At 43.1% G+C, this 26,386-nt stretch overlaps 1 protein-coding gene across 1 annotated transcript; it reads left to right on the forward strand.

The window, feature by feature from the left end:
- The first annotated feature begins 18,420 nt into the window (after positions 1-18,420).
- Positions 18,421-21,477, forward strand: LOC147459615 (uncharacterized). Its single transcript, XM_086510832.1, has 2 exons — positions 18,421-20,276; positions 20,428-21,477. Exons 1-2 carry the CDS (start codon positions 18,710-18,712, stop codon positions 20,976-20,978), a joined length of 2,118 nt encoding a protein of 705 aa, XP_086366958.1. The 5' UTR covers positions 18,421-18,709; the 3' UTR covers positions 20,979-21,477.
- The last annotated feature ends 4,909 nt before the right edge of the window (positions 21,478-26,386 follow it).

A 26,386-nucleotide genomic window follows, 5' to 3' on the forward strand; every position in this document is an offset into this window, starting at 1 on the left:
GGTGTCCTATGAAAGCTTTGCAGTCTATTACTCCATATGAAGCATGGCATGATAGAAAGCCTTCTATTGAGCACATGCGTGTTTTTGGTTGTTTGGCATATGCTTTGGTGCCACAAGTGCAACACAGAAAATTGGATGATAAGGCTGTTAAATGTATTTTTGTTGGTTATAGTGCTGAAAGCAAAGGTTACAGGTTGTATCATCCGCAAACAAAACGTATTCTGGTTTCTTGGGATGAGTGTTTGTGGAAGATTCTGTCCAGCCCTTGCTGTCATGTACTAGAGACAGTAATGTAAGCTCACAGGACATTTATGACACTTTGTTGCCTCTTTTCAGTGGTGGAAATACGAATGTAAGTTCCAATTAGGCAAATGTACAGCCTATGGGGGTTTCTGAAAATGTTTTAGATCAGCCTATTACTGAAGCAGATGTACATGATGTACTTGATGAGGAAAGGGCTGAAAATGAGCAGGCTAGAGGTATGCCAAAATGGCTGGTGCACACTTTGCGTGACAGTAAATTGGATGCACCTTTGTCTAGTCGTACTCGTTCAGGCTCTCGCCATGCATCTTATGCATCAGATTGTTATGCTTTGGCTGTGTCTAGCTTACATGATGTTGAGGAGCCTCTGTCTTTTGATGAAGCACAGAAGTCAGAAAATTGGATGGCTGCCATGCATTCAGAATATGATGCACTTATAGAAAATGACACATGGACTTTATGTGATTTTCCTCCTGGCAAAAAGGCCATTGGTACGAAGTGGGTTTACAAGTGAAATGCAAGCCGGATGGTGAGATCGATCACCATAAGGCTCAACTTGTTGCAAAAGGTTATGCACAACAAAAAGGCATAGATTATGAAGAGACTTTTGCTCCCACTTGTCGTATGACTATTGTACGTTTTCTATGTGCATTGGCAGCTCATTTTGGTTGGGATGTACATCAATCAGACATTGTTACTGCTTTCTTGAATGGTGACATATTTGAGGAAGTTTATGTAACGCAGCCTCACGGTTTTGTTATCCGCTACCTTAGTGGCACTTTACATCTTGGCTTGTTTTATCCCAAGGGGGGATCATTGCCGCTAGACTTACATGCTTTTTTGGACTCAGATTGGGCTGGTTGTTTTGACACGCGAGTGTCCACAAGTGGTTTTTGTTTCATGCTTGGCAGTTCATGTATATCATGGTTGAGCAAGAAGCAACCTACTGTGGCCACTTCGAATTGTGAGGCTAAGTACAGGGCAGTCTTCGCAGCTACGGTTGAGTGTGTATGGCTCTGACGCCTTATGGCTGATTTGGGTGTTGGATAGGACACTTCCAACACTATCTACACTAACAGTCAGAGCGCATTGGCAGTTGCGAGGAACCCAATTTTTCATGCTCGCACAAAGCACATTGAGGTGCATTACCACTATGTGAGGGAGAGTCTCTCAACAGGAGAGATCAGCTTGGCTTATGTGCCAACACAGGAAAACCTTGCAGATCTTTTCACAAAGGCATTGTCTCGTGAGAAGCTTGAAGCTTTCCGCAAAGCTTTGGGCTTACTCCCCTTTGTGGACTGATCCTGTCCTTAGGGCATGGCACTTCCCTTTACTCATGTGCCAACTCTCGTTCACCGCATCACTCCAGGGGGGATTTGTTACCATATACATGTGGTAGTGATGTGTGTGAATACACTAGGACCGCCGGGGCATTTTTTCCCTCTTTAGGAGGTTTTTTCCCCCGTGCATTGTATATACGCCCATGACTCTAGGGCTATCTATCTTTCCATTGCACACTAAGTAACACACTCTCTATTGTGTGCATTGAGCTTCCTTCGTCTTCTCCAAGCTGTGTGTGTTTCTCTGCAACCCTAATTCCAACAACTCGCGTGTCAAAACAACCAGCCCCAATCTGAGTCTGAAAAAGCATGTAAGTCTTCCGTCAATGATCCCCCCTTGGGATAAAACAAGCCAAGATGTAAAGTGCCACTAAGGTAAAGGAAAATCCTCTTGACAGCCTGCCAATGCTTAGACCCTGGGCTATGCGCTAACCTGTGAGAGTGCAAACTGAATATCGGGCCTCGTGTTGCATACATAAATGAGACAGCCAACAACAGTTTGGTAAAGAGTGACATCAACAGGATCACCAGCATCATGTAGACTTAACTTCAAACGTATTTCCATGGGAGACTGTGGCAATAGTTTTGCAATCCTCAAGTCCAAACTTACATAGCAATGTCTCTATGTAATTTTTTTGACACAAGGCAATACCACCATCACACTGCTTAAATTGTATATGCAACAACCCCAAATCTTTCATCTTGAAAGTAGCATTCAAATCAACCTTAAATTAAAAAATATGTGCCTCATTGGGACCAATGATCAACAAATCATCCACATAAAGACCAACAATGAGAAGTACATCGCCCTCACGCTTGACATAAAATGTGCTTTCTGTTGGACTGTTACGAAAGCCTCGTTTGACCAAATGAGTGTCAGCTTTCTCATATCAAGCATGAGGAGATTGCTTCAACCCATACAAAGACTTCTTACGTCTGCACACTTTGTCCTCTTGTCCTTTCTTGACAAACCTGTGAGTCTGCATTACATAAACTTCCTCAAATATGTCACCATTCAAGAAAGTAGTAACAATGTCTGATTGATGTACATCCCAACCAAAATGAGCTGCCAATGCACATAGAAAAAGCACAATAGTCATACGACAAGTGGGAGCAAAAGTTTCTTCATAGTCTATGCCTTTTTGTTGTGCATAACCCTTTGCAACAAGTCGAGCCTTATGGCGATCAATCTCACCACCCGGCTTGCGTTTCAACTTGTAAAACAACTTCGTACCAATGGCCTTTTTACCAGGAGGCAAATCACATAAAGTCCATGTGTCATTTTCTATAGGTGCATCATATTCTGATTGTGGCAACCATCCAATTTCCTAAATTTTTTGCTTCATCAAAAGACAGAGGTTCCTCAACATCATGTAAGCTAGATACAACCAAAGCATAACAATCTGATGCATAAGATAATGGCGAGAGCCTGAACGAGTATGACTAGACAAAGGTGCATCCAATTTATTGTCACGCAAAGTGTGCACCAGCCATTTTGGCATACCTCTAGCCTGCTCATTTTCAACCCGTTCCTCAAGTACATCATGTACATATGCATCAGTAATAGGCTGATCCATAACATTTTTGGAAACCTCCATAGGTTGTACATTTTTCTCATTGGAATTTACATTCGAACTTCCACCACTCAAAAGAGGCAACAAGGTGTCATAAATGTCCTGTGAGCTTACATTACTGTCTCTAGTACATGACAGCAAGGGCTGAACAGAATCTTCCACAAACACTATATCTCGTAAAACCAAAATACGCTTTGTTTGCAGATGATACAACCTGTAACCTTTGCTTTCAGCACTATAACCAACAAAAATACATTTGACAGCGTTATCAGCCAATTTTTTGTGTTGTGTTTGTGGCAGCAAAGCATATGCCAAATAGCAAAAAACACACATGTGCTCAATAGAAGGCTTTTTATTATGCCATGCTTCATATGGAGTAATAGACTGCAAAGCTTTCGTAGGACACCTGTTAAGTACATAAGTGGCACACATGATGGACTCAAGCCAAAAAGAATACGGCAAAGCTTGACTTTTGACCATACATCGTACCATTTTCGTAAGTGACCTGTTTTTCCTCTCAACAACACCATTTTGTTGAGGTGTATAAGGCACTGTATATTGGTGTTTTATCCCACAACTAGCCAGAAATGCATTAAATTCATGAGACATATACTCCCCCCTCGATCGGAACGGAGGGTGTCCATAGTACATTTTGATACATTTTCACCCATAGCCAGAAATTGATTGAAGCACATAAAAACTTAGGACTTTGCTTTAAGCGGAATACCCATGCATGCCTATAGTAATCATCAACGAAATCACGAAGTAAAGATAATTTCCCAAGGACAGAGTTTGCATGGGCCCACAAACATCACTATGTACAAGCTGTAACCTGCATGTGGCCCTAACTGAACCATCCTTTGGAAACTTAGAACGCTGCATTTTACCCAAAATACAGCCTTCACAAACATGTTTGACAGGTGCTTCAAGAGGGGGCAAAGAAGCAACCATATCAGATTTTTGCAAACGCAGCAAACTGGAAAAATTCAGATGCCCAAAACGTGCATGCCACAGTTTTGCATCTGAAACGGCCCTTGAATCTGCAACAACATTTGCAAAAACTTTTCCACACTTGTCATACAAAGTAAGCTTATACAGCCCACGACACAAAAGGCCAGATGCAACAATTTCATCACCAAAACTGAGATCATGAACTGTACAGCTGTCATCCACAAATTTGACTACAAGTCCGAGTCTAGCAAGTGAAGATACATACATAAGATTCTTCTTGATCCCAGGTACATAAAGTGCATCAACAAGTGTGAGAGAACTGCCATTTGCAGTAGTAAGCACAATCTTTCCAGCCCCTTGAACCGGATAAGAGGCATTGTTGGCACAAGTGACTGAATTCCCATGAGGGACAGACTCAAGAGAGGTGAAAAATTCACGATGTAAGGTAATGTGCTTGTACCACCACTGTCAAAATACCACACATGTGAATCTACAGCAACTGACATGCATGCATCATGGACAGCAGGATTGTGAGTGCACTCTGCACTAAAAGCCCATTCTGCATCAACATCAACATCATAGTCTCCTTTCACAGAAGACTCAACAATGGCTGCATTTGTAGTGGAACTACTCTCTTTCTTCTTAGACTCTTTGGCCTTCAACTTAGGACACTGCTTGATCAAGTGATCATTAGCGTTACAATAATGGCAATGCATCTTCTTTTTGCCCTTATCACCAGAATTTCCAGACGAATTGCTGCCAGCAGCAAAAGCATTAGGAACAGAAGTTTTTCCACTCGCACAGAACCATAAGAAGTGGTTGCATTGCTATTACCACCCTTTCTTTGAGAAGCAATAAAAGCTTGTTCAACTGCACGCTACCTAGTCATGTTTTTTCTAGAAAGTGACTCTTGTAACAGCAATGTGCATAATGCATCAAACTTGACAACTTCAGGATTTCCTTAGGTCATAAGTCTCCAAGTAATAGCAAAAGTCTGGTGAGAATTTGGTAAGGCATGAAGAACGGTTTGCACAAGGGAAATGTCTGAAATGACTTCACCTACAGAAATAATTTGCTCATTGATATCCTTGACACCAGCAAGGAAAGTGTCCATATCATCTTCATCATGCATAATCTTCGATTCCAGTTCTTTTCGTAGCAAAGATATTTTAGCTTCATTGCGGCTTGCATAAAGACCTACTAGAATATCCCAAGCCTGTTTTGCAGATTTTGCTGAAGGAATGTGAGGAGTAATGGTGCGCTTCACAGACAATGCAATCAATGCATGATCATGTGCATCCTTTACATCCCAACGAGCTTGTTCTATCATAGGCAAAACAACTCTAATAGCAACAATCCTTGCAGCAAGACCTGCAACATCCTCAACATCGCCTACATCCTTAGAAGCAAGACGTACATCAATGCGCTGCATAATATTCCAGATGCCCTTTGACACAAGAACATGTTGCATCATGTAAGACCACATAGGGTAATTGTCCCCATCCAATCTGTCCTCGGTAGAAAACATCTTGAACATATCTGTGTTGTTGTCAGCCATGGAAAATGCATGCACCTGATGTGAAAACTGCCCGAAATGAGGAGAAATTGAGTGATACAAGCACGTGCTATATAGCACAACCCACAGCATACTGTATGGGACCTGTTATGTAGTAATTGGCGCTGACAAAAATTATGCACAAAATGACAGAATTGTCTGTGCAAACCTGGCTGTAGTGGAAACCGAGGGCGAAATGAGCCCAAATCAGAAATCTGAGAAAGTGAGCAGGCGTGTGCTGGAGCTGCTAGCGACTAAGCTCGGGAGGACGCAACCTGCTCTGATACCAATTGTTGGAATTAGAATTGCAGACAAACACACACAGCTTGGAGAAGACGAAGGAAGCTCAAGGCACACAACTGAGAGTGTGTTACTTAGTGTGCAATGGAAAGATAGATAGCCCTAGAGTGATGGACGTATATACAATGCACGGGGGAAAAAACCTCCTAAAGAGGGAAAAAATGCCCCGGTGGTCCTAGTGTGTTCACACACATCACTACCACATGTATATGGTAACAAAACTAACCTGGGTTAATCTGATTTTGTGATGATTATTGAGCAAGACCCTAAGGCTATTCTCATTGAGTTTTTTAACCCTCACACTATCGAGTACACACCTTTAACTAAGGGTCCTCCCCCTGAGCATGATGAGTAGAGATCTGTCGGCGTGTCTTTGCCTAATACTCAATAGCATCTCAAAACACTCTCTCCTTCTCTCCCTGTCTCTCCTCTGCACCTTTACCACAATCTCTTATTGGCATAGTGGGGCTATGGCACCCCTAATCAAGTGAATTTTGCATGGATTTTGTAGAGCGGTGTCACTGTCCGTAATCAACAGATGGAACCCTTATTTAAGGGTGAGGAATGCTCCTTTCCCTCACTTAGCTTTGCTTGCATTTGTATGTGTCCTGGAAAGTGATTTCTAGACTTCTACTTTATCATCATCATCGACTGTAACACCAATCGATGCAAGTGACTTACATATGTTCTTTATCTTCAATGAATAGCCATTGATGGACATATTTTTCTTCTACACAATATTCAACTCAGTCTTCAATTGCAACTTCTTTGCCTTTGTGTTGATGGTCACATCCAATCATAGTAAGGTGTCCCAAGCCTCCTTAGGGGTATGTGCATCTTGTATGTGCCCAATCATAATGTCATGCACACTTACAAAAAGCCAGTACATGATCTTCCGAGCTCCCTGATTCCAATCTTTAAACGTCTTTATTTGCGCAGCACTTGCATCTTTCTCTGGTAATGGTGGTGTTGTTTCATGCTCTTCATCAATGTAGTCCGAATAACCTTTACCATAAGGAAATTGATAATTCTGAACTTACAAGCATGGAAGTTGTTCTTTTCCAGCTTCTCACCAACAATCTGGTTAAGCCCATCATTGTTGGATGACATGTTTCCAATTCTTCACCAAGTTTTTGAGCAGCCTGCAAAAAATATTCAGTCACCACCTGTAACCACAATCTGCGTACATACATTTGTTTCACTGTGTTAAATAGTATTTGTGCACACTGCAGCCGAACCAAAGCTTTTTACACCATCTATTTGCAGATTTGCGAAATCCTAAACCTTAGCGTATTTGCATGCGAACATATTCTAACTTCAAAACGGGTCCAATCGCGTCCGAAATGGAAATCCGGCTGCAGATTCTCAACCTCGGGGGGGTCACTATATAGAAATCTTGTATAGCACGTGCATTCAAGAGGTATTTAAAACCCCCCTTATTATACGTTTTTTGAGGTATATAGAGACCCCTTAAGTGCCACGTAAAAAAAAAAGAGGTCTTATGTACCAATTTTTTCACTTTTTCAATTTCAAATACCCATCTGTATGTATATTTTTTGTAAGTTCATAAGAGAAATTGACCCCTTTTATTCTACATAATTTTGAGTGAACCTCTGAGGTCTCAACGAGAGGCACAATCTCTAAAAGGATGCACCTCAATCAGAGATTGTTTGACAATGGCTCTCGAGAATCCCGAGACCGCTACAAGCTCTTAAACACAACCAAGCTCTGATACCATGTTTTGTGTGTGTGTGTGTGTGTGTGTGTGTGTGTGAGAGAGAGAGAGAGAGAGAGAGAGAGAGAGAGAGAGCGAGAGAGAGAGAGAGCTCTTGCAAGCACATACATACACAAAGATGGAGGAAACAAACTCTTCTTCTTCTTCTTCTTTGTTAGGAAATAAGACGTAGCTAAATAGATAATTGAGTAGATTACTTAATGGAGAGAGACAGATTTATATACACGAGATTATAGAGTAGAGAGAGAGAGAGAGAGAGAGAGAGAGAGAGAGAGAGAGAGAGAGTACACACGATATACGTGGTTCACCCAATGTGGGCTACGTCCACAGGAAAGCAGCCACTCAATGGCTTTAGTTCTTCAAAACAAGAAGTAGTTTACAAAGGGATTATACCCTTAATGGAGCTCCCGCCTTGCTTCACTCTCACCACCTCACACTCACCTTGTTGCATCAACTTCACACTATGAAATGTGTGTAGAAATGGCCTCCTTTTATAGGCCAAAAGGGCTGCCCTCTCTTATGAGAGACAGCCATGTGTAACCGCCCTTGTGTGAATAAGTCCAAATCGGACCCTCCAATCCGCCCATGTGTGGCCGCCCTTGAGAAGACAAGTCCGCTTTTGAATTCGGCCACCGACCACCGGCCATTGACTTCCGACCACCGGCCATCGGCCATTGACTACCGGCCACCGACCAACCGACCGGTTGTTTTCCGACCACTTTCCGGCCGCCATCCGGCCATAATATTCCGGCGAAAAAAAAAGTCTCGGGGGCCTCCGCCCCCGAGGCCTTTAAAGTTGCCCCTGATTCTTGTCCATGAAAATTTTTGGTTTCCGGTGAGTGATTTTCCTTCATGCACGATGGCTTCTCCTCATAATGGGGGCCTTACAAATGTGCGCTCTTACCACAGAAAATTACAAAGGGTAAATCAGGCTCCATACTTAACAATCTCCCACTTGGAGACTGATCTCCAAACCAAACCTGTGACTGCTTTCCATTCTGGCTTCTTATCCTTGAATGCCGATTGAAGATGAGCAAAAGCTCAACTTCTCCTTGTTGACCACCTTTGTAAACATGTCTGCAAGATTTTCACTTGTATGCACCTTTCCTAGCTTTAGTTGTCCCTCTTCCAAAAGAGTGCGTATGAAGTGATATCTCACCTCAATGTGCTTTGTCCTTGAATGAAAGGCTGAGTTCTTCGCAAGATGGATAGCGCTTTGGCTATCACTGTACAAGACACAATTGTCTTGTTTGAATCCAAGCTCTTCTAAGAATCTGTGAAGCCACAGAATTTCTTTACTTGCCTCCATCATTGCTACATACTCTGCTTCCACTTTCTGCAGCTTTGAAGCCCAGCTTACTGTTGTGCCTCCAACCGTGAACACATAGCCAGTAGTGCTCCTTCGAGTATCTTTGTCACCTGCCATATCTGCATCAGCATACCCTTCTAGAAAAATATCAGTTCCTCCAAAATACAAAGCATTTGTTGTTGTCCCTTTTAGATACCTAAGTATCCACTTCACAGCTTGCCAATGCTCTTTACCTGGGTTGTCCATGAACCTACTCACAACTCCCACTGCATGTGCAATGTCTGGCCTTGTCCAGACCATAGCATACATTAGAGAACCTACCGCTGCAGCATATGGAACTTTAGACATATAGGCTATCTCCTCTTGTGTCTTTGGACACATATCCTTCGTTAGTTTAAAATGACCAGCCAAAGGTGTAGAAACTGGTTTTGCATTTTGCATTGAAAACCTTTCTAGTACCTTCTTGATGTAATCTTCTTGAGATAGCTTTATTGTCTTCTTCGTCATGTCCCTTGATATTTTCATACCAAGTATCCTCTTTGCAACACCTAAATCTTTCACTGAAAAAGATTTGGACAGCTCCTCTTTTAGGTCTTTGATGTCTTGCATGTTAGCACTTGCAATCAACATGTCATCAACATACAACATTAGGATGATGAATTTCCCATCTCCCAAATTCTCCGTGTAGACGCAGTGATCCGAGTTGCATCTTGTGAATCCATGATCCAACATCCATCGATCAAACTTCAAGTACCATTGTCTTGATGCTTTCTTTAAACCATACAAGCTCTTCTTTAATTTGCAAACCATTTTCTCCTTACCTTTTACTTCATACCCCTTTGGTTGAAGCATGCAGATTTCCTCCTCTAAGTCACCGTGAGGGAATGCCGTATTTACATCCATTTGCTCGAGATTTAGATCATGAGCAGCCACAAGGCTTAAGACAAGCCTAATTGAGTTCATTTTTACAACAGGAGAAAATATTTCATTGACGTCAATACCTTTCTTTTGAGAAAAACCTCTTACCACAAGCCTAGACTTGTACCTTTTCTTCCCACCTTCTCCTTCCTTTAGCTTGTACACCCATTTGTTTTGAAGTGCCCGCTTACCTTTAGGCAACTCAACCAACTCCCATGTTTGGTTGCGATGTAGTGAGTCCATCTCCACTTGTTTGTTTTCTTTCCAAGTAATCTTTGTACATATTTTGTTCATTAAAAATTACATCCCTACTCCTTAAGATTTTACCATCTTCAGGATTCCATAGGCGATACCCAAAGTCTCCTTCTCTATAGCCAATGAAGAAACACTTTTTGGACTTTGCATCTAACTTTGATCTTAGGCTTCTATCTATGTGCATGAAAGCCTCACACCCAAACACTTTGAGAAATGCATAATTCACCGGTTTACCTGTCCATGCCTCTTCTGGAACTCCCCCATCCAATGCTGTTGAGGGTGACCGATTGATTAAGTACATAGACGTACTTACAGCTTCCACCCAAAGCTCAAGCGGTAGGCCTGCATGTAGCCGCATGCTTCGTGCTCGCTCCATGATTGTCCTGTTCATCCTTTCCGAAATACCATTTTGTTGAGGTGTCCTTGGGGTTGTCCTTTGCCTCCGAATGCCATTGCTAGCACAAAAGCTTTCAAAAGCTTGGCTGCAATATTCGCCTCCATTGTCGGATCTCAGGCATTTAACCTTGGTACCTGTTTCATTCTCCACAAAGGCTTTCCACCTTTGAAATATTGAAAATACATCGGATTTATTCTTCATGACATAAACCCATGTTTTTCTAGTCGCATCGTCTATGAATGTTACATAATACAATGAGCCACCAAGTGATGGTGTACTTGCAGAACCCCAAACATCAGAATGAACCAACTCAAGTTTTTTATTTTTTCTTTCATTTCCTGATTTTTGAAATTTTACCCTCTTTTGTTTACCATAAACACAATCTTCACAGAACTCTAAGTCCACTTCTTTCAAACCTGGTAGAAGCTTCTTTGTTTGAAGGATTTGCATTCCTTTGGCACTCATATGCCCAAGTCGGTAGTGCCACACCACACTGTCAACTTTTGTAGTTGCTGCACAAGCTGAAGGTTGCGTGCTAACAGTACACAAGTAAAGTGTACCGACTTTTTCACCCTTGGCAACCACCAAAGATCCCTTTGAGATCTTCCACCATTTGTTTCCGAATGTAATGTTGTGACCTTCATCGTCCAATTGTCCTGTAGAGATCAAATTTTTGCGAAGAGAAGGAACATGCCTAACATCTTTAAGCTTCCATTCATTTTCGTTAGCAGTTTTGACAGAAACTGTACCTTTGCCGACAATCTCACAAGCTTCATCATCTCCCAAGTATACATACCCAAAATTACCTTTGGTGTAGTCTTGGAAATGTTGCTTGTGTGGTGTCGCGTGGAATGAAGCCCCGGAATCTACTATCCAGGAATTACACACATTGTCTAATGAGAGAATTAGAGCATCTTGCTCTACTTTACCTGCCACATTGGCCTCCGATGTTGGCTTGTTGTCTTGAGACTCTGTCTCCTTCTTCTTCTTGGACCAGCAATTCTTCTTGACGTGGCCCTTCTTGCCGCAATTCTGACATTCAAGAACTGACTTTGTGCGTGACTTGCTCCTGTTGGGGTATAGGCGCCTGTGCCTTGCCCGGCCGCCCAGAGTCTGGGCGCCCACTGACTTGTATACCTTATACATAGCATAAGTGTATAGGGGGCTGCTCACTCTTTTGAGTCTCCCCACCCACATCGTGTGTGTGTCTCCTTCTCTCTCTCTCTCTCACTCTCCGTCTGTGGTGCTCCCCGATCCCCTTCAATTGGTATCAGAGCGTAGGTGCGGAAGGAGCGCATGTGGGCACAGTCACGACGACAGCGGAGAGACAGTTTCATTCCCGAAATTGCGTCCGCACGCACACACTTTCAAGAGTGCAAACAGGGTTTCGACTTCGGCATCGGCAAATTCAGCTTTCCGAGAGCGTTTCCAGTAGGCGTCTTGGCGTTTTACCCCCCTTTCGAAGCCATTCGAGCCATCAAAAACTTCATTCGAGCTACGGTTGAGGAGCTGCATTTTCAGCCCTCTTTTGGGAGTTTATGCTGCGTTTTTGGGTCGAAACAGAGGTTTTTTGGCATAGCTTTCACACCCGGACTCGGATACATGTGATCCAGGAGTCTATCTTGGGGTTTTGGCACGCTCCGGGCGCGCTCGTCATATTAGAATTTTAAAATTCTGAACGCTGAATTTTCTGCAGCAGCAGTTGTTTATTGTGTGTCGAAGATTCCACACATGGTTTTGCTCTCAGATGTGACAGTGATATTTGTTGCAAGTTTCCTCACAGGTGGGAGGATACGATGTATGCCTTATGTGGTTTGATGCTCAGAGAGACTAATGTGATTGCATTTTGAGCTCGGCAATGTATGTCTCGAGCATGTTTTCTGGCAGTCACAGGTAGAGCAGATATTTGTGTACTAGATTTGCAGGTGTTTGCAATGATGTATGCAAAGTGTGGAGATTGGTACATGCATTTGGAGTGCGGTTTGATGCGCTTTGGTTGCTCATGGTTTTGAGCATGCAGTCAGTTTGGTTACTGGTTTTGTGGCCGTTTTACTGACGAAACTCTGGTGAAATTTTCCCAGGAGTTTTATGCGTATCATTTATGCGATCTAGGTAGAGATTGCGGGTTGCACTCAGCATTTGCGTGCGGTGTTCTCTGCAGGTGGGAGATTTGTGTATGAGTATGCATCGATACCGCACAGTGTGGGCTTGGTGATTAGCTCACGGGTTTGACAGGCGTACAGTTATCTTGGCACACTCACAGGAGTGAGTATTGTGATGTATGCTTGTGTGGCTACAAGCTAGGTAGCCGGATTCGAGCACTAATGGCTTGAGGTTTTTCAACAGGTTTCAGCTACAGGTTTACAAGTTTACAGGCAGGTTTGAGGTTTTATTTGGGCGCTGAATTTTCAGCCATTGTTTCCTCTTTGCAGGTGTCCATGTATGGCTCAGTTGTAGGCTGATCTAGGACACGTTTGTGACTTGTTTATGCAGCTGTTTAAGAGCTGAATTTTGGGGCTGTTTTGCAGCCATATTTGCGGACTTTTGTTGATGCGATTCGAGCCAGTTTAGGGCTGATTTGGTTGACATTTGCTACTCATTGTTGGTTGCTCTTTTGCGAGCATTATGGCTGATTTTTCATTTGACTTCCAGCGTTATGATCTGACACAGTTTGATGGTGTAGATTTTGTTGCTTGGAAGGAGCATATGCTTGTTGCATTGGCAGATTTGGGGCAGGATAAACCCTTGCGTGGTTTATTGGCGAAGCCCAAGTCTATGCGTGATGATGATTGGCAGGATCTTGATGAGTTAGCCATGTCTACGATTTGTTTGCATCTGGTTGAGTCTGTTTACTAGCAGGTCTCCAGGGAGACTACAACTCATGCTTTATGGCAGAGTTTACATGCTATGTACGCGACATCCATGTCTACAGGGGAGTCTAGTCCTACTTCTATGTCCATGGGAGAGATTGGTCCCACACGCAAGTCTCGACGGCATAGAGACTTGACATGTTGGCATTGTGGACATAGAGGGCACATTAGGCGTCGATGTTTCAGGCGTTTGAGACAACGGAGGCGACATATGCGTGATGCAGATTTGGGCATGATAGATGCTAGTGAGATCAGTATGGTGGTTACTGAGTATGCTTGTGATGGCGATGTCACATTTACATCTAGCTTGTCTTCAGACGATCTTATGTCTACGGATTGCATATCGGATTGCACATTGTCTTCACATTGGTTACTAGATTCAGATGCTACTTTCCATGTCACGTCGCATCGTGAGTGGTTTAGCACGTTTTTTAGTGGGAGACTTGGTTGTGTGCACATGGATGATGGTGTTGTGTATGACATTGAGGGTACAGGAGACGTATGTTTTTCCTTGCCCAGTGGTATGAGATTTACCCTGCGTCATGTGCGTTATGTGCCAGATCTGAGACGGGATTTGATTTTAGTCAAACAGTTACGGGATAGTGGATGTCGGGTATCGCTGCTTGAGCGATCTTTTGCTTTGCATTTGGGTTCGCTAGTGATTGCCAGAGGTGCCAGGAGTGGTACAGGTTACCCATTGCATGTGGATCACGTGAGAGACGGTGTTGTCTCTGTGATCATGCAGCCAGGTAGATAGCGAGAGAGCAGGCGAGTCTCTTTTGCTTATGGGTTGCATGATGCTTTGCATGGAGTGCAGAGTAGTGAGCTCGTTGTGCACACAGTTGGGGCACGACTTGAGCAGTCACACAGAGAGGTGACAGAGTCAGACATGCATGCTTTGCTAGTGACTGAGCAAAGCAAAGAGTCAGTTGTGCGAGATACTTCTATGCAGGATAGACAGGTAGAGCGGTCTTGCTCTAGTGAGTCACGACAGGAGGACGTTGTGAAAGAGTCTATGCATACGGAGTTAGAGCATGAGAGCTCTAGTGAGTCACATCAGATTGAGTGGTCATGTTTGCAGAGGAGGCTGAGATGTCAGCGATTATGCATTCATTCCTTTCTATGCTCGACAGTGAGCATGGGGATATAGTTGTGCAGGATATGTCTTCCAGCAGACACCTAGAGCAGCTGGTTTGCTCTGAGGTTGCACGACACGTGGATGCGTCTTTTGTGGACAGTCAGGAGATGCATGTGGCTGACACGCCTTGTCAGTTAGAGATGCCTATTGCTAGGGATATATATGTTGATGCATGCTCCGTAGAGCTAGCAGGGCCCGCTAGCATTGCATCGGCATTCGGTGGTCTCATGTATGAGATGTTGATCTTGAGACCAGATATCGCAGCTGCAGTGGGAGCATTTGCAGTTGGGGTTGTCAGTCGTTTGTTGACTGATGATGGCATAGTGCACGAGGGAGATATGCAGGTATTGCGTACATACTTGCAGTATGTGTGCGGTACATCTGGTGGTGTATGGACTTACACGGGAGCAGGACAGCCGGATGCACACGATCACAGCCAGCCAGTGGGCATCGGTTGAGAGCGGTTTTCTCTCGCCTTTTGTAGTCTTTAGACTAGGTTCTCTTGGTTAAAGGCACAGTCGCCTTTAAGTGGGAGGTTGTTGGGGTATAGGCGCATGTGCCTTGCCCGGCCGCCCAGAGTCTGGGCGCCCACTGACTTGTATACCTTATACATAGCATAAGTGTATAGGGGGCTGCTCACTCTTTTGAGTCTCCCCACCCACATCGTGTGTGTGTCTCCTTCTCTCTCTCTCTCTCACTCTCCGTCTGTGGTGCTCCCCGATCCCCTTCAGCTCCGCCTTGAGCGATCACGACCCTTTTGGTTTTTGAACCTCTCCTTAAGCCTTCCTCTTGTTTCCACTGATAGTGCAACACTTGATGATTCTCCTGTGCTTCTCCTTCTCATTTCCTCGCTTAGGAGAACACCCACAACATCATCAAACTTAAGAGTATTTGTGCCAGAGATAGAATTACTTACAGCCATCACAAGGCTGTCCCAACTATCTGGTAGAGATGATAGTATAAGGAGAGCTCGTACTTCGTCATCGAAATTGATTTTCACTAATCGAAGTTGACTTATGTTTGTGTTAAAGTCATTTAGGTGTTCTGCAACTGAACCATTCTCTGCCATCTTTAGATTGAACAAGCGCTTCATAAGAAATACCTTATTGGATGCCGATGGTTTCTCGTAGAAGTCGTCAAGTGACTTCATCAAGTCCTCCGTGGTCTTCATCTCCGAAACATTGAAGGCCACCGTTGACGCCAAGCTTAACCGGATTGTTCCCAGTGCCTTTCGATCAAGGACAATCCATGCTTCATCTGCCATTGTTGCGGGCTTCTTCGCAAGACCGCCTAGTGGCAAATAGAGGTCCTTCTGGTAGAGATAGTCTTCAATCTGCATCTTCCAATGTTGGTAGTTTTTGCCGGTGAACTTCTCAATCTTGAGCTTCCCTTCCTCCGCCATAACTCCCACTCAATTCAAGGAATCCTTTCCTTGAGATAATTTAGCTACGAGCAAACCTTGCTCTGATACCAGTTGTTAGGAAATAAGACGTAGCTAAATAGATAATTGAGTAGATTACTTAATGGAGAGAGACAGATTTATATACACGAGATTATAGAGTAGAGTAGAGAGAGAGAGAGAGTACACACGATATACGTGGTTCACCCAATGTGGACTACGTCCACGGGAAAGTAGCCACTCAATGGCTTTAGTACTTCAAAACAAGAAGTAGTTTACAAAGGGATTATACCCTTAATGGAGCTCCCGCCTTGCTTCACTCTCACCACCTCACACTCACCTTGTTGCATCAACTTCACACTATGAAATGTGTGTAGAAATGGCCTCCTTTTATAGGCCAAAAGGGTTGCCCTCTCTTATGAGAGACAGCCATGTGTAACCGCCCTTGTGTGAATAAGTCCAAATCGGACCCTCCAATCCGCCCATGTGTGGCCGCCCTTGAGAAGACAAGTCCGCTTTTGAATTCGGCCACCGGCCACCGGCCATTGACTTTCGACCACCGGCCACCGGCCATTGACTTCCGACCACCGGCCATCGGCCAACCGATCGGTTGTTTTCCGACCACTTTTCGGCCGCCGTCCAGCCATAATATTCCGGCGAAAAAAAAAGTCTCGGGGGCCTCCGCCCCCGAGGCCTTTAAAGTTGCCCCTGATTCTTGTCCATGAAAATTTTTGGTTTCCGGTGAGTGATTTTCCTTCACGCACGATGGCTTCTCCTCATAATGGGGGCCTTACAAATGTGCGCTTTTACCATAGAAAATTACAAAGGGTAAATCAGGCTCCATACTTAACATTCTTCACTAATTCAAGATAAGAGGTCTACAAAACATAAAGGAAAAATACATCATAAAAGGGAACTAGTACAATGGTCTAGTGTAAACCTCTAGTGAGTGAGGTGAGTGGATAAGTGTGACATCACTCCGGTAGGTTGACCAACCAATGTAGTACAACTATAGTATCACTGTCGAAGATATGTGTATCCACCAAGGCACCCTAGTGATGATGACTTCCAGTGGTGGTCATCTAGGAGTCGTACTCGTTGAGCTTGACATCTCAACATTCACAACAAGGGCCTCAAAACCTGGTCCCACCTCCCCACCTGTGGGATCCACTAGCTCATAATTGGCTCACCGACTTAGACCTCTCCCTTCAGTTCAGAGTCAAACCTTGGGAGTTGCAACTTAGTAGGAGCAGGATCAAAGTCTTCCCTTTGGATTTGGTTTGGACCCTCCACCCCCCCCCCCCCTCTAGATCTTCGAGCCTTCACGTGTTCAACCTTAGCAACCGTGTTTGGGATTCATCCAAAACTAGAACAGAAGATGGAAGGTCAATCTCACCCAAAAGCAATGGGACTTCAAATTTAAATAGATTTGGTCGCCGTCAATTGAGCCTAAGAAATTGTACTTCTCTGGCTCATTATGCACAAGGCTATTTGGACATGCAAATGTGCACTCCAAGCTAACGTGGGTCAGGGTTGTTGTTGCAGATGTTATTAGAATATTGAGGATATAACCCATTTATTTGTAGCTTGTCCAGCTAACGCAAAGGTTTTGGCTCCTTTAGTTAAAGTTCTAGGGATTTTTCCTTCCTGGAAACAACTTTTGCTTGGAGATCATGTCGGCCAGAGTAGAGGTCCTTTGGGTTATCTGGAGGCAACGAAATTGTTTGATGTTTGAGGGACTTCACCAAACTCCAAGTCTGAGAATATTGTTGGCTGATATCCATTTGCAGGCGATAAGGATTGCAGACGATAAAGTTACAATCTATTGAACCCAAGAAGGACTTCTTGAAGGACACTGAATTCCATTTCAAGCCGATGAGAGTGTGGGGAGGCTTTTGTCTTGAAGACAAGGACCTTACCCGCACGAGGGGTGGGAGAAAAAGATCGACATCGAGATTTGCCACCTGGAATCTTAGATTCAGAAGGGCACTATTTTATTGAACGGCCCCAAGCGGACCTAGGTGGCTTCCTTGGAAGAAGTGAAACCCATGTATGAAGTCTCTCTTTTGACTTCCTATTGTTTACTCTGATGTACGGGTCCCCCCTCCATGATTGATTGTTTGGGTCGACGAACCCCTCCCTTGTATTTGAAATTGGCCAATGGTAGCCTTCTGAGCTCCACTTTCTGTAATTTTGCTTTTCTAATTCAATTCCCTGCGCTTATGGTAAAAAATAAAAAAAGGGGCACTAGTCTGAACCCGCCCTAAAGAAACACAAAAACTTGAGCAATGAGGACTCAGGAGTCGGTGAAATTCACTGCTAGAAATGTATTACACCGTGTGCGTGTCCGCGCGCGTGTGTGTGTGAAACACAGAGAGAGAGAGAGAGAGAGAGAGAGAGAGAGAGAGAGAACTATAACTACTGCTGAATACCTGGAAGACAGGTGCCTGCAGTGCAGCGCCAGTTCATTTCTGCATCTCCATTCCTTCCACGAGAGAGAGAAGAAGAGAGTTTTAACGTCGTAGGAAACTATCCAGAGAGAGAGAGAGAGAGAGAGAGAGAGAGAGAGAGAGAGAGAGAGAGAGAGAGAGAGAGAGAGAGAGAGAGAGATGCCTTCGCCTCAGAAGGTATATGGGTTATCACTGCTTCCGACGGTCCCACATCAGCACTTAGTGCTGCTCCTTCCACTGTAATCTACGTCAACTAAATGGGTTGTGTTTCTTTCAAGGGCTTCAGCAGAGGTCCTGACGAGGCTAGCTGGTATTTGCCCATGTCGCACAATTCATCCGCTTCTGCGAATCGGCAGTTTAGCGAGGAAAAGGATGCTGATTACGGGCATGTTTTCTCTCTGCCATCCAGCTCGTATGGAGATAACAAAGCAGAGACAGGTCAGGGCAGTTTTCTCAACATTAATAGGACCAAAATGAAGCAATGTAAGGTTCTGTCGCCTGACAATTCTTTTGCATTTGCACAACCAATCTTGCATTGTAAGGATAGCAATGATACCCATGCGAGCAACAAAAACATGGGTATGAAGCCCTTTGGCATACACAAGAGCGGCGCTGAGCTTGACGATGAACAGCAGCATTTTCTCCTGTGCGACTACTTGCATATGCAGCACATGGTGGGATCCAAGGGCACAAAGGGGAGTTGGTTGGACGATGAGAGTAAGGGTCCCTGCATGGGGGATGCTGATGCAGTTGTAAAGAACGAGAGGAATGATGCAGGCATAGACTTCCTATTGCAGGAAGGTGATCATCAGAGCAATGTCGAAGGCAAGAGTTTGGATGTAAGTCATGCTGGTGCGAGCACCGGTTCAGATTTTGCAGAGTTGCTAGATTGCATCGATGAGCGGAAGAGTGGCTTTAGACAACATAACATAGAGATTATTAACATGCATGAGCTTATGGAAGGGCTTGAAGACAATTCAAGAACACCCTCTTCTTTAAGGTCCAGCATTCGTGGTACACTTAGCATACCAGACAGAGAGATTTCATTGAATGCCTTTCCCGGTTTAACAAGTGCACCCAGGGCGGGTGACCTCGGCTCACCTGTATGGAAAAAATATTACATGCCAGACAATGGAGTCGCTTGTACAAATGCTTGGAACAGGTGCTCCCCGGCTTCCGGCTCTCCATTCAATGAATCTCCAAGAAGGGCTCCGTCCCAGAGTTCTTTCCTTGAAGTGGATGATTCTAGAAGTGTCTCTTCTGTTGAGCTTCCTGATGCTAGTGCAATTGGATTGAAAATCCTACTAAGTCCGGCAAATTCATCTTTCCATCCGTCGCCCATGAACAAGGCACATTCTGTTGTTTCAAGCGTTGATGGAATTGCACATGGTACAGATATGACAAACGGAATTTGTGATGGAAGTACTACACATGTATCTGGGTCTTTGTATGAGGTCAATAACCCCTATATAAGCAGGAACCGGAGTCCGAGTATGGAGAGCATGTCTGGAGGATTCATTGAACACGAATTTGTAGGCATTGATATGAAAAATATGTACAAGAGCCCACCAAACATAACAAGATCCAGCAGTAGAAGACCTAGCATGGAGAGTGGGTATGAATCGGGAAGTCCTCTGTTTGATCCATCTCTCATGGCTACTTTTGAAGAGGCTTTGAAGGCATCGACAGGTGCAAGTGGCTATGATGATTGGCTTCCCTTTTCTGTGGATGAGAGTATTACACTTTCTTCATCTTCAGCTAATACTTGGGAGTCGTTCGACACATCTATGGATGCAAAGAGCTCGCCACCAGAGCAAATTACAGGTATGCTTTTTGCCTTAAGAGGTTCCTTTTGAGACCTCAAAATTTGCCTAATGTTTTCGCTATTTGCATTTCCCCATGTATTTTTTTACTATCAGATTCTTATGCCTTCTCATGGACCTCATTATTGCATGAAACTCTCATTCCTTTTCAGAGACATCGCGGCTAACAATCCCGATAATATATGAATATGGAGTAATGAGCAAAGGAGATTTGACAAGCTATGAAATCAGGTGCCCGCCAAGAGGGGAAGGCAAAGTAGTGCTCTACTTTACCAGTCTTAGAGGTGTAAGGAAAACATATGAAGATTGTTTCAATGTGAGACTCATTCTCAGGGGTTTAGGGGTTCGAGTCGACGAAAGAGACGTATGGATGCATTCAGAGTTCAAGAGTGAACTCAGTGACGTTCTCAATGGATTGTTTATGGGTATGCCACGGGTGCCTCAGCTCTTTGTCAAGGGCAGATATGTGGGGGGAGCAGAGACGGTAATGCGGCTACATGAAGAAGGTGTATTATCATGCTTGATGGAGGGTCTAGCTATGTGTTTCATTCATAGTGTATGCAGTGGATGCGGAGATGCTAGATTTATCCCTTGTCTAACGTGCAATGGCAGTTGTAAGGTGCTTAACGTGGTCAATGAAGTCACACATTGCCTTGCTTGCAATGAGAATGGCCTAATTATGTGCCCAATGTGCATAATATGATTCAAACTTTCATGTGTCCAACCGGTCATCAAGAGCACTAAAGCATCTAGAGCACTCGACATTGATAAGAGTTGATTTTTGCCAAGAAGTTTATCATAACATAGAGAGGAGTTTTCGTCGCCATCTCAATGTCATCCTTATTGAGCTCTCTCCACCCTTGCGGACGCTCCTCACACTTGCAACATGTGTACATTTATGAGCATACCATACAAGTAGTTTCAGTGAAATTTTGTTCAATAGCAGATATGGACAAAAGCCTATTATGCCTACATAAGAGGAGGTGTTAACTTGGAGCATTTTACCTTGGGATACATGCGATTAGAGAAGGCACATCTCATTATGGCTAGCTCATTTTGATCTTGCATCCCTTGTTGATAAGTGACACATTCGGAGTTGTTGGACCTGACCTTGGTCCTACTTCTTTGTTGGTATCCCTGATTTTACTGTTTTGAGGTTTTTTGTTATAGCATGATCTACTAGTTTGTGCCCATTACCTGCCCATTGTGATTCACTTCTTCTCCTCATTATTTAGTATGATCTCAATTCAAATAAGGATGATAGAATGGTTTATGCATTGTACACTCAAGCTATAAATTGTAGATGCTCAATAGGGAGCCTTTGTGATGTAATCCCAAGGTTGAGATTCAGTTTTTCACATACAAAAGTCAAATGAATGCCTAAAACCCTTTTTCTTGTTATAGAAAGCTAAAACTACTGTGCACGTATGTTGACGTGTTATGGAAGCCAAAAATAGTCTCACATATGCACACACGTATGCACACTCATGGTAGAAAACTCTCTTATTGAGGGGATGCAAATCCATGTGCAGACGTACAAAACCCTCTTGATCTACATTTCTCTAAAATTATTATCACCCTCCATATACATATTGTTACCGTATACATGTGGTAGTGATGTGCGTGAACACACTTAGAATCGCGGGGGTATTTTTTCCCTCAATGGGAGGTTTTTTCTACGTGCATTGTATATACGTCCATCACTCTATGGCTAACTTATCTTTCCATTGCACACTTTTAAGATACTCTCTATTGTGTGTCTTGAGTTTCCTTCGTTTTCTCCAAGCTTTGTGTATTTCTTGTAACCCTAATTCTAACAATTGGTATCAAAGCAGGTTGTGCCTCTCGAGCCTAGTCGCTAGCAGCTCTAGCACATGCTTGCTCACTTTCTTCGATTTTTGTGTTTTCTTGTAACCCTAATTCTAACAATTGGTACCAAAGCAGGTTGCGTCCTCTCGAGCCTAGTCGCTAGCAGCTCTAGCACATGCCTGCTCACTTTCTCCGATTTTTGTGAGCTTTGATGAGCGTCAGTAGAACTGCGTTTCCACTATAGATAGTATTGCACAAGCTATTTTGTTATTTTATGAAGAATTTTTGTCAGTGTTGTTTTCTCCATAACGTGTCCCTTACAATCTTCTACAGTTTGTGCTTCCTCTTTTCGGGCAATTTTTATATTAGGTGCAACATTTGCTATGGTTGACAACACATATGTGTTCAAGATGATTATTGTTGAGGATAGATTGGATGGAGACAATTACCCTATGTGGGCTTATATGATGCTTGTGCAAAAATATTGTGTAGGACATTGATGTACGTTCTGGTTCTGAGGATATATGCAATATTAAGGATGCAGGTTTTGGTGGTAGGATGGCTGTTGCCCCCAGAGTTGTTTTGCCTATGGCTGAGCAAGCTTGTTGGGATGTAAAAGATGCGCAGGCTCATGCATTGATTGCATTGTCTATGAAACGCACCATTACTTCCTCATTCATTCAACAAAATCTGCAAAACAGGCTTGGGATATTTTGGTTGGTCTTTATGCAAGTCGCAATGAGACTAGAATTGCTTTGTTGCGTAAAGAGTTGAAATCGAAGATTATGCATGAGGAAGATGAAATAGACACTTTTTTTTGCTGATGTCAAGATATAAATGAGCAACTTACTTCTGCAAGCGAAGTCATTTTTGACAGTTCCCTTGTGCAGGCTGTTCTTGATGCCTTGCTAGATTCTCACCAGACTTTTGCTAGTACCTGGAGACTTATGACCCAAGGAAATCCAGGGTTGTTAAGTTTGATGCATATACACATTTTTGTTGCAAAAGTCACTTTTCTGAAAAAATAGGGCTAAACAGCTTGCATTTGAACATGCCTTTATAGCTTGCAATTGAACATGCGTTTATTGTTGTTCAAAGAAAAGGTGGTAACAACAATGTAGCCACTTCTCATGGTTCTTTTGCGAGTGGTAAATCACCTATTACTAATCCTTCTGTTGGCAGTAATTCATCTGTGAATTCTGGTGAAAAGGGAAAAAGAAAATGTGTTGCCATTATTGTAAAGCTAATGATCACTTGATCAAGAAGTGTCCGAAATTGAAGGCAAAAGAGGCTAAGAAGAAAGAGTGGTATTTTGATAGCGGTGTTACAAAGCACATTACCTCACATCGTGATTTGTTTACCTCTCTTGAGTCTTTCCCTCATGGAAATCCAGTCACTCGTGTCAACGTCCTCTCTTATCCGGTACAGAGAGTTGGAAAGGTTGTGATTATTGATGCAAATAGTAGTTCTTTCACACTTTGTTGATGCATTGTATGTACCTGGGATCAAGAAGAATCTTTTGCACTTGCTAGACTTGGATTTGTAGTCAAATTTTTGGATGACAGATGTAAATACATGATCTCAGTTTCGATGATGAAATTATTGCATCTGGCATTTTATGACGTGGGCTGTATAAGCTCACTTTGTATGACAAGTGTGAGTAGAAGCTTGCAAATGCAGTTGTGGATTCTAAGACTTTCTGTTGCAAACCTACGTTTACAAAAATCTGATATGGTTGCTTCTTTGCCACCTCTTGAAGCACCTGTCAAACATGTTTGTGAATGCTGCATTTTGGGTGAGATGCAATGTTCGAAGTTTCCAAAGGATGGTTAAGTTAGAGCCACATGCAGGTTGCAGCTTGTGCAAAGTGATGTTTGTAGACCCATGCAAACTCCGCCCTTCGGCAATTACCTTTACTTCGTGACTTTCATTGATGATTACTCTAGGCATGCAAGGGTGTGTTTGCTTAAAGGGAAGTCGAAAGTGTTTATGGGCTTCAAACAATTTTTGGCTATGATGACTGAAAATGTCTCGAAATGTACTATGGACACCCTCCATTCCGATCGAGGGGGGGAATATATGTCTCACGGATTTAATGCATTTTTTTTAGTCGTGGGATAAAACACCAATGTACAGTGCCATATACACCTCAACAAAATGGTCTCACTGAGAGGAAAACAGGTCTCTCACGAAAATGGCACGATGTATGGTCAAAAGTCAAGCTTTGCCGCATTCGTTTGGCTTGAGGCTATCATGATTGCCACTTATATACCAAAAAGGTGTCCTACAAAAGTTTTGTAGTCTATGAATCCATATGAAGCATGGCGTAATTAGAAAGCCTTTTATTGAGCACATGCGTGTTTTTGGTTGTTTGACATATGCTTGGGTGCCACAAACACAACGCAAAAAATTGGATGATAAGGCTGTCAAATGCATTTTTGTTGGTTATAGTGCTAAAAGCAAAGGCTATAGATTGTATAATCCGCAAACAAAGCATATCTTCGTCTCATGGGATGTTGTGTTTATGAAAGACTATTTAGCTGTTACTATCATGTATTAGAGACAATAATGCAAGCTCACAGGACATTTATGATACTTTGTTGCTTCTTTTCAGTGGTGAAAGTTCGCATGTAAATTCCAATGAGGCAAATGTACAGCTTATGAGGGTTTTCGAAAATATTACAGATCAACCTATTACTTATGTAGATATACATAATGCACTTGATAAGGAAAGGGCTGAGAATGAGCAGGGTAGAGGTATGTCAAAATGGCTCGTGCATACTTTGCGTGATAGGAAATTGGATGCACCTTTCTCTAGTCGTACTCGTTCAGGTTCTCGCCATGCATAGATTGTTATGCTTTGGCTGTGTCTAGCTTATGTGATGTTGAGGAACCTCTGTCTTTTGATGAAGCATAGAATTTAGAAAATCGGATGGCTGCCATGCAATCAAAATGTGATGCATTTATATAAAATGGACTTTATGTGATTTGCTCCTAGAAAAAAGGCCATTGGTATGAAGTGAGTTTACAAGTTGAAACGCAAGCCGGATGGTGAGATTGATCGCTATAAGGCTCCACTTGTTGCAAAGGATTATGCACAGCAAAAAGACATAGATTATGAAAAGACTTTTTCTCCCACTTGTTATATGACTACTCTGTGTTTTCTATGTGCATTGGCAACTCATTTTGGTTAGGATGTACACCAATCAGACATTGTTACTGCTTTCTTGAATGAAGAGGTTTATGTAACGCAGCCTCACGGTTTTGTCATTAAAGGGCATGAAGATAAAGTGTGCAAATGTAAGAAATCTTTGTGTGGGTTGAAGCAATCTTCTCGTGCTTGGTATGAGAAGGCTGGCACTCATTTGGTCAAACGAGGATTTCGTAATAGTCCACTAGAAAGCGCATTGTATGTAAAGCATGAGGTTGATGTACCTCTCATTGTTGTTCTCTATGTGGATGATTTGTTGATCACTGGACCAAATGAGAGATATATTACTGAATTTAAGGTTGATTTGAATACAACTTTCAAGATGAAAGATTTGGGACTATTGAATCATTACTTGAGCATCAAGTTTAAGCAGTGTAATGGTGGTATTGCCTAGTGTCAGACAAGTTACATACAAACATTGCTATATAAGTTTGGACTTGAAGATTGCAAACCTATTGCCACTCCCATGGAAACATGTTTGAAATTGAGTCTTCATGATGCTGGTGATCCTGCCAATGTCACTCTTTACGAAATTGATGTTGGATGTCTCATTTATGTATGCAATACGAGGTCGAATATACAATTTTCAATCTCACAAGTGCGCATATTTATGCATAACCTAGGGTCTAAGCATTGACAGACTGTCAAGAGGATTTTTCACTACTTGAGTGGCACTTTACATCTTGGCTTGTTTTATCCTGGGGGGATCATTGCCACGAGATTTACATGCTTTTTTGAACACGCAAGTGTCCATGAGTGGTCTTTGTTTCATGCTCGAAAGTTCCTGTAAATCATGGTTGATCAAGAAGCAACCTACTGTGGCCACTCCTAGTTGTGAGACTGAGTACATGGCAGTCTTCGCAGCTATGGTTGAGTGTATATGGCTCAGACTCCTTATGACTGATTTGGGTGCTGGATAGAACACCACCAACACTATCTACACTGACAGTTAGAGTGCATTGACAGTTGCGAGGAACCCAATTTTTCATGTTCGCACAAAGCACACTGAGGTGCATTACCACTATGTCAGGGAGAGGCTCTCAGCATGAGAGATTAGTTTGGCTTATGTGCCAACACAGGACAACCTTGCA

The sequence above is a fragment of the Adiantum capillus-veneris genome, chromosome 4 (assembly GCF_014529385.1).
Source record: "Adiantum capillus-veneris isolate H3 chromosome 4, ASM1452938v2, whole genome shotgun sequence".
In the NCBI taxonomy this organism is placed as follows: Eukaryota; Viridiplantae; Streptophyta; class Polypodiopsida; order Polypodiales; family Pteridaceae; genus Adiantum; species Adiantum capillus-veneris.

Coding starts and splice junctions, on each gene's coding strand:
- LOC147459615 (XM_086510832.1), top strand. CDS start 18,710: ATGGGTTGTGTTTCTTTCAAGGGCTTCAGCAGAGGTCCTGACGAGGCT. Junction 20,277..20,427: donor GCCACCAGAGCAAATTACAG/GTATGCTTTTTG, acceptor ATTCCTTTTCAG/AGACATCGCGGCTAACAATC.